At 56.7% G+C, this 14,618-nt stretch overlaps 1 protein-coding gene across 1 annotated transcript in view; it reads right to left on the bottom strand.

Annotated features, from left to right (window-relative positions):
- LOC119089981 (A disintegrin and metalloproteinase with thrombospondin motifs 20) overlaps positions 1 to 14,103 on the bottom strand; it is a 134,440-nt gene extending 120,337 nt beyond the window's left edge. Inside the window, exon 1 of the mRNA XM_037212781.1 lies at positions 14,025 to 14,103. Within this exon, the coding sequence (XP_037068676.1) occupies positions 14,025 to 14,103 (79 nt within the window). The remainder of the gene's footprint in view (positions 1 to 14,024) is intronic.
- Positions 14,104 to 14,618: the final 515 nt, after the last annotated feature.

Genomic DNA, 14,618 nt, shown 5'->3' with positions numbered 1-14,618 from the left:
TTCTTCCCTATATAACTTTCCTGTTATTAGCCTGTTGGACTATCCTATTCCTCGCCTCTGAACATTCATGACATTGGTGCAGTAATCAAAACCAAAGCAAGATCTTCTAAACACGAAAATCACTAGTGTCGACAGGCATCTACCGCATCGAACACTAGCTGGTGTTGTGCAGGCAAAGCACGGCCAGACACGTTGTCTGGCCAGTCCCAGCCTTTTTCAACCCGTCGTCTTTGATGGCCGTTTCCGCCCTGCGCCGCCAGACGTCCCTCCCCCGCCCCCAGCCCCTCCGCCACGCGCCCTGGGGGCGAGCGACGGGCGCCACGTGTGGGTCAGGAGACCCCAGGGGGCGGCCGCGCTGTAATCGCGGTCTTTGATCGCGGCGAGCCGACACGTTGTTTGGAGGCGTCGGCGGCGCTCTGTTTGCCAGCCGGCCGCTGGATCGGCAGTGACCCTGTCGACACGTCTGCGTATACGGTCGGCGCTATCAACGGACGGCTGCCGCCCGCGCGCGCGAGCGGCAGCGCTACCAAAACAAACGGCGCCTCGCGGCCGGCCCGGGGGCCCACATCGACCCAGACATGAGCTACGGGTCATCGAGTCAAGTTCATGGCGATGGGCTGGGCGTGACGTCGACTCCAGACACGCACTGGATGTTGTGGTGATAATCCGCGCGGCGGGACAAGGTCAGACACCAGCGCAGACGTGGAAGGTCAGGACGATGGTGGCAGGGTCACAACGGCGGCCAGGAGTCACAAGAACTTCGGACATGTTGTGGAAGTCATAAGAATGAGGTCACAGTGGTGGACTCGGGATCGACTCACTGACGTCAAGCCTTCGACAGAGACACGCGTCACCGTCACGGTGTGTAGGTTTTTTTATTAATTATTTCCATGGAGTTGCCTCCCTCAGCTAAACATAGCTGGAGGTTACGAAATTATGGAAGTAACGGTGGTGGGCTTCATTACTCTCCAGTGCATGGCCCAGTGTTCAGACTACCATTACAACAGTCAATCAATCAGTCGCGAAGGGGATTTAACTATCGCCTTCGGGCACGATACATTGGCCTCCAGCTGCAGTGTCTGCGAACGTGGCAGAGCAGACAAATGCAGGCCTCGAACAAAGGGCCCGCATGGGAACGTGACCTTGCCGCGTGCGGATCGTGACCTGGTTGCCTGCGGATTACCATCTCGCGCGCCATGGATCATCACCCCGCTCACCGGGAATCATACTTGGGTCAACAGGCTCGAATTGCGACTAATTTGTCCGTTCTCGTCGACAGCCAAATTGTCTAGGCATTCTTTCCCAGATCAGCTTTCTTCTTGCGCGTGGATCGCGTTCTCGGAGCTCGGAGAGGCGTGCCACATTCATGGCATCGGTATGGCTTAAATCCGTGACCTCATCAGCTCCCGAATCCTCTTCGAGAAGCAGCGGCGGCCACCGTTGCAGCCAAGTGGCGTGCCGATGCATACTTACGAGACTCCTGAGCCCGTCGTGTCTGCAAGCGTGCTTCGCGTACGAGTTCGACGGCGACACTGCCCTGACTGCTGGCCGGGGCATCACGGCTGCCCGCTGTGACTGTGGCAGTTGGTTACTGTCCGCTGTGACTATCGCGGTTGGTCACTGTCCGCTGTGGCTGTGGCGGTTGGGTACTGTTCGGTTGGATACTGTCCGCTGTGACTGTGGCAGTTGGCCACTTTCCGCTGTGACTGGGGCCATGCGTTGCTGTGGCAGATGGTTTCGTCCGCTGGCCCGCTGTGACTATGACAGTTGGTTATCATTTTGCTGCCGATTTTGGCCAATGACTATCGTGAGCGGGCCTTTTAAGAATTCGGTTGCGTTTTGCTCATGCAGCAACTATTCAGCAAGATCTTGGTAAAATGCAGAGAAATGTAATGTGTTATTAAACCGCCAATTTTAGACAGCTTTCTGTGAGACCAAGGACATTCCAAACAGTAGTCTGCCTGAGCTGTCTGCAGGCTTTCACATCTGACGTAAGAACGGGGGATAACAAATTCGAGACAGTGCTGGTCACCGCCCGAGAAGCACTCCGCACCCTCAAGACTCTGGCAGACGGGGGCGGGGAGTCCTGGGAAAACTCGGGGAGGCCAAGCCTCCCCAGTCAGCATATTTCAAAGGAGAAATGTTAAAAGTGGTTCACGGAAACTTTGAAGGGAGCTGACGTGGCCGCCGGCACCCCCGCCACGCCGTATTCCTCGCCGGCGCTGGCAGCCAGTCAGTCAGACCGGGTTACCCGTTACGGATCATCGATCAGGGCAGATTTATGGCCGCCTTACAGCGCTGACAAAAGCCAACACACCAATCTCCATGTGCAGAGACAAAGGCGTGATTTGTCCAGCGCCAAATGTAAACAAACCCATTACTTTCAGAGTGAGACAGATCTCTTTTGGAGTGGTTGTGATGGGCCCTTCATCCGCCGTCGCTGCTCAACTGTTCATGTGACGGTGTCCATCCATTCTGCCCTGCCTCATACGGACAACAGGCCCACCGACAGCGGCAGCTGACAATGGCAGACACCGACGGCAGGACCTGGGCTGCGATCACAGTGCCATCAGATGGAGTGTGCCGACTGCAGGGCCTGGGCTGCGACCACTGCGCCATCAGATGGAGCGCGCCGACGGCAGGGCCTGGGCTGCGACCACTGCGCCATCAGATGGAGTGTGTTCGGTGTGCAAGGTCGGACATGTGCTCCGATCCCACACATGGATCCAGGGATTAGACTCCTCAGTCCCTAATCGTAGATCCTCTGAGATGTAGCATTCGCTTTAAAATTTTGTAAAATTTGTTTCGGGAGCGAAGTTCTATTTCAAGATTTTGACCGAGGGATCTTCTGTCATCATGGATCTTTCATATAATTATTTTCAAAGAGCCCTCTGAATGTTTTTCGAAACTCAGCCTGTTGTCTCTGTATGGGTTTGACCGTTTCATTTATTTGACCACGGTTATACTTCCTCAACAAAATGTTTTGAGCTGCTGCATTCCTTTCATGTTACATTACAGCCATCTTGCAGGCTAATTCGTGCGAAAGTACACAAGTTCTTTAAATGAATCTTAACCAGACAAAACTTGAATGAGCTGTTTCATTGTTAAATGTTGCAGCTGGCTGCAGAGTTGTAGCAGGCGCATCACATTTCAGTATCTGCCACACCTCTGCTAAGACATGTAACTCACTTAAATGAGCTTTTGGCAACTAATAAGCTGGCCCTTTACCAACGAGCAGTACACCGCAAGACTCACAAAATGCCTTTCCGTGAGTTTTCTGCTCCGCTAAGGATGCTCCAAAAAGATTCATGATTCATGATTCATGATATGATTCATTTAAACTGGAAATGCACATGATACATGTGGCATATGAAGTACATGAGAGCTCCACACATCTAGTCTATATGGTGCAAAAGAAGTGATTTTAACCGCCTTGCCACCAACCGTGTTTCAGTGACCCATCAAGAACTGATGCCTCATAACATACTCAAACACTTCTTGTATTACAAGCAGCAGGCACCACCCGGTAGTGAAGTTTTCATGCAGCAAGAGCAAGGGCACATAGGCCATTTGCAGTGCATGTGCAGTTTGCATGTGATCAAATCGATTCTCATGCGACTTAGCTTGGGTGGCGCTCTCCATTGGCCCATAGTTTTCCACCCACTTCCGGCGATTTCGCAGGCCCCAGACAGCCCGGAGGCACCAGCCTATCGCCGATCACGCGCCGTGGCACGCCATCACGGACGCCGCATGCCCGTCAAAGCCTCTAATCAAGCCCGATAGCTCGTCGGCGGCCTGGCCGCCCGGCGCGGCGGTCTCGGCCCACCGAGGCCATCGCCTGCCCCGGAGTGCACTGGAATCTCGCGCGCGGGTGGGCCGACGCCCGGCGGCTGCTCCGGCAGTCCCATCAGACGGGCCCGGCCGATCCGGCGGCATTCTTTACTCGCGGCGGGCAGGAATGATCGGCACGTCGCGTGCACTGCATGCAGAGGATCGGGCCGGCAGACCCCCCCCCCCCCCTCCCTCCCCTCCGGCGCACGACCCCGCGCGCCAGACGCAGGCACGCTGGATCCCGGGGGGGGGGGGGCTTTGGCTCGAGCCATCTGCCGTCTGTGGCGCGTCGCGGCGGGCGTGGCTATGAGCATGACCGATCCGTGCTGTCGAGGTGATGTGGACTGAAGACGAACTGCGGGCTTACTTTTCTAAGAAACGGCGACGCGTAGGCCGAATGTTAAACGCGAGGGTTTGCTTTGGAATAGCACCACGTTTGATCAAAGGATGAAACATTGTGGGAAGGAAGGGTCTCTGCTTGGAACTAACGGGAGAAGAGGGTGATGAGCGCCTCGTTACGTATCGTCCATGGCTCGTAGCAATGTGTCAGAAAGCGGGTTGGTCACACCTCACTCCCACTTAGACTTTGTTCATGCATCGCCATAGCGTTGACGTTGAAGTGCCGAGGGTGACTGGGCCGTATTCCCTCTTACTCCAGTCTATGTACCCAGCGTGGTTCTAAGCGATGCTTAACTCCGGGAGCTAAGTGGAGGGCAGGTATTCAAGTCTCGTCAGTTCCAAAGCACCCTAAACTTTTTTCTTACAGGTCATGTGAGGTCAATAGTTTGAATCCATCATCATCAAATCAGCGTGATGGCGTCCACAGATTTAGCACCGCTTTCGTGCGATTCGTTGCAATTCGCCGTTATGAACAACTCGCAAAAGCTGAAGGATGTGGCGTAGTTTTTAAATGGATTGGTGTACAAAAATTTATTATATATGTTTCCAAGCACCAGCAGAAAATTTTGATCCCAATAGGGTTTTGTAGCCCGAACAGTTCACGAACAACGGAAATATTACATTGTTGCGCTATGTCTTACCCGTACCTGTGTGAATTAAAACGCCGCTTTAACGAGGAACGTATGAAAGGGGAAGCACCAGGTAGGCATGCGAATTTTTTTGAAATTTCACATGCACTGCTACGCATGTCAAGTAATCATTGACAACTAGCACGCGCCCTGATGGCCGGTCGAATGTAACGCGCTCTGGTGGGAGGTAAATTCCTCCTTAAGATCTAAAAAGCTGAGAGAGCTAGAGTTATCACATTCACAGGGCAGGCAGGAGTGTGAAGAAACATCCTTGTAGCAATTTTAAGGTCCCTACGTCGTGACCTTCAGGTCAAATAAAGTCAAACTACGTCAAACTCCAACTTGGTGTTCTAAGTGCCTTCAGATCACCTCAAGCACCATCTTTAAGGTAGGCAACTTTTCTAAGCAAAACGTCACTGGTGCCCAATTCAGGCCAGCGACCTTATTTGAGCTTCAGAAGGTAAGGTCAAGATGGCCAAAAACCGTCACATTTTTTTAAATATTTCAGTTCGGATAAGTGTCAAGGACTGCACCAGGTGGCATGCTCCTAGAAACAACAGGGTAATTGGGATCATCGCCGGCCAGTGACCTCCGCTGACCTTCATGAAGTTCGAGTAAGATGTCTCTTGACGTCCCTGTGATCAAGAGATTCAAAATAAGCCGCAAAAACTAGCATGTCAGGCAAAATATGCAGTAAAAGAGCGACATAGCTGTGACCTCGATGTGACCTTCATACCTGAACCAAGGTCAATGGGATCGGTCTCAATCCTAAATACCGTTGTCTGATTGCCTTAGAATTCGGCTATCACCCCCAATGCCGTATCAAATTGAACGATTCAATAGGAATCGTCTTCGCTGACAGCTACGGTGTGAATGTCATAGCCAACTTGCCAAGCTAACCTGACATAGGTCAGCCAGGTTGCAAAACACGTCGAATTTTGTATACAAAACGATAAGTTTTAAATTGCCTACAGCTATGCAAAGTTAATCGTGGCCACCGCGCTGAGGGCTTATTTTGGAGAACCTTCCCGGAGCTCAGGTCGTAAAATAAACTCCCATGCGTCACTCTACTAATATCCAACGCTTTATCAGCTTCAACAGTTTGCCGCAAACAGCAGCAGCACAACACCATAATGAGCCGTCTCACCAAATTTGGATGAGCCGCTGCCTGCTGCCATCATCCTCCTCCCCCACCCCACCTTGGTTTTCGTGCTTTTCATGACTCGTTACTCTGCCTGCGAGAAGTGCTGCGGGCTGGCCGGCTGCGGTGGCGCCGCCCGCCGGCAGCGGCCGCCGCCGGTACTAACGCGGTACGTGACGGTCGAGTCCAGGGCCCGCCAGCTACGTCGGCCGGTTGAGACGTGCCCGGGGCGCCGGCGCCGCCGTCTTCCGTCGGCCGGCCCGCCTGACCTCCAGCGGCGCGCCGAGGAGTGGCCGTGCAGCGGGGAGGGGTCGGCCCTGACTTCCGGTGCAGCGGGCGCCCGCCTCCGCAGCCCAGCCGCAGCAACAATCGCACGTCACGCACCGAGCACGGACGCGCCGGCATCCCTGACGGCACTGCATGAGCTGGCAGCAGAGCCGGGAAGTGCCGCCGACCGCGGCGCTGTGCTCGTTGGTGGAAAACCGCAAGATCTCCCCATCGGCGGTCAACTCCGGGTGGTGCCGCCGGAGACTGCGGGACCTCCCCATCGGCGGTCACCTCCGGGCGGTGTCGCCGTAGACCGCGGGACCTCCCATCGGCGGTCACCCCCGGGCGGTGCCGCCGTAGACCGCGGGACCTCCCCATCGGCGGTCACCCCCGGGTGTTGCCGCCAGAGACCGTGGGACCTCCCCACCGGCGGTCACCTCGGCGGCGATGCCGGCGGCGGCGAGCTGACTGCGGGGATGATCTCACCGGGTGGGTCCAGCCCGGTCGGCAGCCGACGGCGCCTTCAGAGCGGCCGCCGTCGCCATCTGAGAGACTGACGGTGTCATCCGACACTGATCGTGACGTCAAGCGCGCTCGTCGACCCGCCGCGTACGGGCTGGACGGAGCACTGCCGGGGTGGGGCGGGCAGATGTGACGCGGTGGGTGGCGACGAGGCGCGAACGTGGGACTTTGGCGAGGAGGGGCCCGACCTCAAGGGGACCTCGACAGACATTGCCCTCGTGCAGGCGCCCAATAGGAGTCCTCACGGAACGGCCCATGAAGCAACAGCTCAAAACCGTCATAATATCTTCGTTGGCTTTTCCTGGGCATCCTGATGATCTGAGGCCCGATAAGTTCTGAACTAAGCTTCTTTACAAAGTATTGTTTGCATAGATCGCTGCATTCTGGGCCGCTGGTTGGAACATTCTGGACACCTTGTTATTCTGGTGGACAGCGTTGAGCAATGTTTAATTAGGGCTTTCCTATTCGGGTGAAAATGGCTATATGCTGATAGCTTTGTATAGATTTGTATATATACAAATATACAAGGAAGTAGGGATATATTCAAATTATATCATATATGTATATATATATATATATATATATATATATATATATATATATATATATATATATATATATATATATATATATATATATGTGTGTGTGTGTGTGTGTGTGTGTGTGTGTGTGTGTGTGTGTGTGTGTGTGTATGTATGTATGTATGTATGTATGAGCGGCACCGCTCATGTTTCACGTTTCACGTCTTTCATCGATAACTGGGCCCGTCATCGCTAAGAGTGGAGGGGTGGTGGTGCGCAGGGAGAATGGGCCTCCCGGAGAGTCCGCCTCCCCTTGCACCGACGTCGTATGGCGGTGTGGTGATGATTCGTTGCTGTCGTAATGCGTCAAACGCCAGCTGAAGCCGTGAAAATGGGTTTTCGAGAACCTGCAGACGACGCGGTGGACGAATTCACGGAAGAAGCCGTGCTGTTGCCAACTGAGTCTTGACGTCGGGGAGGTGGAGAGGTCTGAGCCACGATAACATTCCACCTCGCGCTTTGCAGCGGACTAATTGACTCATAATTGTTTACTGCCCTCTGTGAGTTATTGCAACCCAACGTGTCTGAGCAGCCGACGAGTCGTGCGACGGGGCTAACATAGCGTCATTGGAAACGGCCTGCAGTCTTTGCAGATGCACACACAGTAGATCCTCTCGCTGCTGATGGGCCGCTAACACCGAATCACAACAATCAACTGGTGGGAGGGCATGAAGTGGCTGTGTCGCAAGTCAGTGCAGGAATGCCTGTTGACCGGCGTGGGGTCAAGGAGGAGCAGCTTCCGGAGCAACACACTCCAGAAGAAAAGAAGATTGAATCGGAGAGAAAAAGAGAGACTGAAGGAGGGAAGACGCCCTGAGACGGATGTGTGAGAAAAAAGACGCCTGGCATGGAAGAGGAGCAAAACCTGCAATCATGGAGAGGGGGCTCCCCGCCGCTGGCGCCCTGCTGACCTATCTCGCCAGGGCTCCCGGAGCGCAGTTCGCCAGACTCTCAGACGTTGATGTCATCGCTGAGGCTGTCGCCGGGCACTTCAAGGATGATTCGTTTAGTATTGAGAGCCGGTCCGGATGAAGCCTCGCCTGAGGCCGTCCCCCCCCCCCCCCCCCCACCCCACCCCCCACCCCAACTTCCAGCGATGGTCGGACGAATCATGCTCTCAACTGGCGGCACTTCCGTGACGAGGTGCTACGTGAGGGGCCCTGCTGACTGCAGACCACCCTGCTACATCGCGGACGGCGGCCGGCTGTCTGCACAGCACCCGTCATCGCGCCAGGATGACCGGTGTGTCCGCAGGTCGTTGTCACAGAGGGCCAGCCTAGACCGGTGTGCGGCCGGCCGGCCTGTCGCCGTGGGCTGGGGCCCGCGCGGGCCCCGCCCAGCCCCCCCCCCCCCTCCCTCCCTCCCCCTGCCAGGCGGCTTCCGTCCGCAAGCCACTCGTTGGGACGGCGGTGACGGGGCACACTCGTGCCGGGCCGCAACGCCAAATAAGAGCGCCGTCAGCCAGAGATACGCCGCGGCTTGAGCTGTCTGCGCGGCGCGGGGAGATATGAGACGAACCCGGTCGGTGTGGCGCTCCAGCTGCAGCGCTCCAGCTGCTCGGCCGGCCGGTGTGGCGCTCCAGCTGCCTGGCGAGCTGGTGTGGCGCACCAGCTGTCTGGCCGGCCGGTGTGGCGCTTCAGCTGCACCGTTCCAGCTGCCCGGCCGACCGGTGTGGCGCTCCAGCTAGCTGGCCTGCCGGTGTGGCGCTCCAGCTGCCTGGCCGGCTGGTGTGGCGCCCCAGCTGCCTGTCCGGCTGGTGTGGCGCCCCAGCTGCCTGGCCGGCGGGTGTGGCGCTCCAGCTGCAGCGCTCCAGCTGCCTGGCCGGCCGGTGTGGCACTCCTGTTGCCTGGCCAGCTAGTGTAGCGCTCCAGGTGCCCGGCCGGCCGGTGTGGCGCTCCAGCTGCCTGGCCGGCTGGTGTGGCGCCCCAGCTGCCTGGCGAGCTGGTGTGGCGCACCAGCTGTCTGGCCGGCCGGTGTGGCGCTTCAGCTGCAGCGCTCCAGCTGCCCGGCCGACCGGTGTGGCGCTCCAGCTGGCTGGCCTGCCGGTGTGGCGCTCCAGCTGCCTGGCCGGCTGGTGTGGCGCCCCAGCTGCCTGGCCGGCGGGTGTGGCGCTCCAGCTGCAGCGCTCCAGCTGCCAGGCCGGCCGGTGTGGCGCTCCAGTTGCCTGGCCGGCCGGTGTGGCGCTCCAGCTGCCTGGCTGGCCGGCCGACAGTGAGCGGTCCGGACGCAGAGGGGGTCCAGTGAACCTGGCAGCCAGCGGTCAGCGCCAGGGGTGCTGTGTCCTGTACTTCTGAGACTGTCACCTCCGACCTCCCGCCTCATCCCACCGCAATATCCGGTCAACATTCTCACTTTGAGTCATGGGATTTTCAAGCTGGAGCGGTTTTGATGTTTTGCTTAACCATTTTGCGCTTGTCATGGCTCGCGGGTTGATTTATCAACGAAATTTCACTTGGGGCGAACACTGGTGCGATTAACGCCAGATAGCAGCATAAAGTCATGGGTGCCTTAACGTCGGAGCTGATGAAGGCCAGAGAAGGATTATCGTCGGGTCAATCGCATGGTGTTTAAGTATAGTACGCTGATATCATCAGACCTTGAAGCTTCCGACCCGATAAGTGACGGTATCACCGTTTGCAGCTGGTTTCTAAACAGTGGCAGTGCACATGAACCCGGCGGCGCCGCGTGCTGGTGCTGCTGCAGCCTACAGGCCTGGCAGGCAAATGTCAGCCTATTTGTGGCGTGCCCTGTCACAAACAGATCGACAAAATAATGACGCGTTTGATGACTGGAGGATCGAACAGCTGGTGCATGCCGGTAGCTGCACATCATAGCGATGGTCCTAGGCACGATATTGCAAATTCTATCTTTTTCGGTTTCATAGCAGTAAAAACAGATAAAAATAAGACGCTGCAACCAGTAATGTGGCTACCTGGATTCTACAGGCAAGTATCGTGAAAATCTCGAAGACAGCAAACATGGACGCGGGTTACTTCCACGCTCCTCATATAGAAATATATTGCGTATGGTTCATAAGATGCGTTAACATTGCCGCGGCAAATAATGCAAGTTATAGCAAATTCAGCAATGTCTGTCAAAGTGTTGTCTGCTAACCTTGACAGATCTAGAGATAGGGCTTCGGTGGTCATGCCCTCTATTCCGTTTACTTAAGGCCCGGAAAGAAAAAAATGTGGGTCACTTAAACATGTATTCCGAGTCTCAAGAACAGTGATCATCTGGCAGAGCTCCAGCTATCCAGGTATATGAAGGTGGCACAGAATAGTGGTTGGAACCTAATTGGTTCTTGTTTTCATCACCTACTTAAGTTTTCTCTCTAAAATTACAATTAGATAAAATATGCAAATAAATAAAAACAAAATAAGTATTACAGACTCTCAACTAAATCCCGATATGGATACACAGCTTGGGGCACAGGTCATCAAACCGTACCGGCCTCATCCTAATGTAGACTGCGGGAGCCTAGACGGTCCCTGCCCTGATAATGTTTTGGATCAACCTCAGCTAGTGAATTTTGATATTTAGACATTTCATTATAACAGTAAGCTTTCCATAAAACGGGCACGAGCCTTAACACCACCGACAATGTTATGGCCTTATCAATAGCATGAAACAGCACAGTTTTCCATGTCGCAATACTCGGGTGCGTCCGCAAAATTTCGAGCGTGACGGGAACATCGTGGCTGCTTAAGAAGTCAAGCCCAGTGAGAGCCCTCCTTTTAATGACGAGCCGTTGCAGCCTGCACTCAACGGATCCGGAAGTATTGGTACCACCGCACCTCCTCCGATTCCTTCCGAGCCCCAGCTGGTCAGTCCTAACCAGGAGCGACCCTGGCACGACCACTCCAAGGCGACCTTTCGGCATCGCTCGCGTATACCTCCACGGCGCTCAGCCACTCCCAGGTCAGGCCGTCGATCGCCACATCTTTCCTCCGTCCAGAGCCGCGTCTACCACTCTACCCCCACGGGTAGAACGGTAGACGCGGCTCCCCCTGCCCTCGGCCCGCAGTGCCAGCTTCCGTGCCGGGTCTGGCGCTGCCCCGCCTGCGCACGAGGACCGTCGCTCCGCTCGCGGCGGGCGCCGGCGCGGCGGCCGGCGGCCGGCGCCGCGCGGTCTGCTCGGAGCCACGGGCGGCCTGCCGCCGCATACGCTCGGCCCGGCGCGGCTTGGGCGGCACGCGCCGGCGGCGGTGGCGGTTCTCCGAAGCGCACGACCCGACGGCTTACCCCGCACGTCGCCGGTTGCCGGGCGGCCTGTTGTAGATGCAGACACCGTCGGCGGGGCTGGGAGAGTGGCTCGTATTTTTGTGAGCTGAGCTCGTTTTCGCTACGCTGGGATGATCTCCGCCTTTTTGTGACAGCGCTTTTCATCACTCGAAACGTAACTAAGAAACCATTTTAACTGCGACATGACATTTCCATCCATACAGATTGCTGCTGCGGATCTTGCAAACCGGTGCCCGGTATTGATAACGGCTAAACCATTGGACACAGCCAAACGAAATGGCAGAACGTAATGACGTGTCGAATCGGGAGACATGCAATGAATGAGGCAGGTCCCAGACCGCTCATCGTCCGCCGCAATGTACCTGACACAAGCTACTGCTTGAACTGATCAAGGATCGAAGGCAGAGTTCTGACTACTTCCATCCGATGCGTAGCCGGTGACTGTGTTCAGACTGCGGGAGAGCAGCGTTTCTCTGGGTTTCTGGGATCTGTGGGACTCGGACATTATGCAAATCGGGAAGATTGATTCACCTGACCCGTTCGGATGCTGAGCCATGCTGAGACATGAGTTCGGCGTCCACTGGCGGCTGTGCTCCTGTGTCCCCGTCGCTGTCAGCGTGGAAAATGACACCACAACTGGCCACGACGTCCGTAATGGATCCACCCGATGGTTGTGGCATCGGTCGAGCAGCACGGCGCGAGGCGTAGGGCCGTCTCACCACGACAGCCAAGGTTACACCGTCTCCGACCTTCCCAGCCAATGTTTGCCGCCGTCGCAGCCCCATTCGCACCAGCATGTGCGGCTGATTCGAAGCGATTTGGCCGGCGACAGTTTCGCTGCGTTGGCGGCGAGGTCAGGGGTACCGGAATAGCCAACGCTTCAAAAACGACCCGCCAATGCATCCAAGGGGCGCTTCGAGTGAAGCGCATCCAAGGGTACGACGAACCTGACAGGGCTGTAGGTCACGCTGCCAACGGGGCGGCGGGCACCAGGAAGCGTTTCCGGGCGCCATAGGTCGGCCAGCGGCGGAACCGGCCGGCGGGACGGCTTCAGTGGCGCCTACCGAGCCGTGGCCGAGGCAGGCAGCGCCGCCGGCGTACCAGACAGTCGCCGCCCTCTTGGAGCGGCGGGATCTAACGGCCGTGATTTCGCGCCAACGGCCGTGATTTCGCGCCATGGGAGACGCAGTCTGGCCGGTCGCCATGGTGATGCCGTGGTCAAACGGCTGCCAAAGGCTCTAAATACACGCCGCCACGGCAGGGCCGGCTGGAAATCACACCCTTGTGGTTGAACGTGCCGGGGGAGTACAGCTCAGCTGGTGCGATGACTGCTCGTCGAGGCAGCTAAAAATAAGTGCATGCAGCCCACGCTATACCGTGTTTTTGCAGTCCGGTGTTAATCCGAAATCGAGTACCTGCCTGTAGTCCGACCAAAGCTGGGTTTACGCGCGCTGGCGCCTTCAAGGCAGCCACGAAGCGACGCGCGCCACGCCCAACATGACGAGGCGGCTGTGAGACGGGATACACGTCCGCAGCCGACTTGTTCGTATACCGTGAACGGATCGCTGACGGTAGGTAACGTGTATCTAGTCTTGTAGTTGTCTCGTCGTAGCGGACAGATCTCTGTTGATATGTGCCTCGTCTTGAATATACACGAAATAAGAACATGTGCACGTCCGAGCACGCATATGAGTGTCTACATACGAGATGCGACTGTACGGATATATCCGACACAAGACACGTTATCACCCATCTTCAGAGATCTGTCCATGGCATACGGACATAATCGGCTAGTGGGTGTGGTGCCGTTTTTATGGTAGTGGGCCGAGCCTCCGGTGTTACCGTGTTCCGGGTGCCTATGATCGCATCATCGCGTTCTTTTCCGGGCGGTCGATATCAGCACATCAGGCGCTGTTCGTTAATGGAAACCGCCGGCCGCGTCAGCGGGAGTCGGTGAAACTGCTCTGTCGGCTCCCGCGGTCTCTCGCGTGGTGAAGTCAGCCGTCTAGTGTTGGGCAAGCTAGTCGTTTACACGCTTGCTGAGCTTGAAATGAACGTCATGCACGGCCGTCCAGAACCACACATGACCTTCCGCACCCAACGGGCTTGGGCGATGATGAAGCGGTACAAGTCATCTGGCACATACGTGTGCGAGTCGGTACATGGGTGCCTTCGCACGAACAAACACGCAGGAGAGGTCACTGGAAATGAAATGTGACACAAATTTGGTCCCTAATTCTATAAAATAGCTTACAGAATGTAAAAGATCTAGGTCGTCTCCCACCCGACCCTTGGCGACGAAGACTGACATAACACAGGCCTAGATCGTTTATCGGGGGCCGCGGGTCACCACTCTGACCTGACGTGCGCGGGCCGTGGCTGCAGGGCCGCGGCAGACAGCTCACTCACCTGACTGGGTCACGCAGGCAGCCGCCGGCGCGGCCGACAGGACCGCCAGAGCGACGGCGAGCACCAGCGTGCCGAGCATTCTGCGTGAGACCAGCCCGACGCAGGCGCGCAAGCGGCGCGTGGCGGCAGGGGCAGCCGGTGACCAGCACCTCACAGCGGCCCGCCGCCGGCCTCAACCCGCCCCCGACCGCTACTGGAGCACCTGACCCGGCGGGACGGCGTCGAGCCGCCAGCCGTCGCGACGGCAGCGCCACCTGGCATCTGGCGGTGCACTGTGACCCTGCCGGCCTGCGGAGCCCGCAGGGTCACGGCCTATTCGCGGCGGCGGAGCGCGACGCCGGCTCACGTCCGGCTCCATTCAAGAGGACTTCGGCGCGATTTTTTGACGCAGTCGTTGAAAAGAACAGTAACAGTGACATGATGTGACGACCGACAAAACGCGGAATGATTAAATGCTTATCAAAAAACGCAATAAAACTGCCTTGTTCCAAACGACAAGACCTCGGTGCAACGCCCCACAAAAGTACCACTCTACTGACAGCCACCCTTCTTACCTCACCCTCGCTTCAGCTTGCACCTTTGCCACGCCCTGTC

Source organism: Pollicipes pollicipes, unplaced genomic scaffold, assembly GCF_011947565.3.
Source record: "Pollicipes pollicipes isolate AB1234 unplaced genomic scaffold, Ppol_2.1 Scaffold_3087;HRSCAF=3621_pilon_pilon_pilon, whole genome shotgun sequence".
NCBI lineage: Eukaryota > Metazoa > Arthropoda > Thecostraca > Pollicipedomorpha > Pollicipedidae > Pollicipes > Pollicipes pollicipes.
The sequence above is the reverse complement of the archived record's forward strand: the minus strand, read 5'-3'. Positions and strand labels throughout refer to the sequence as shown.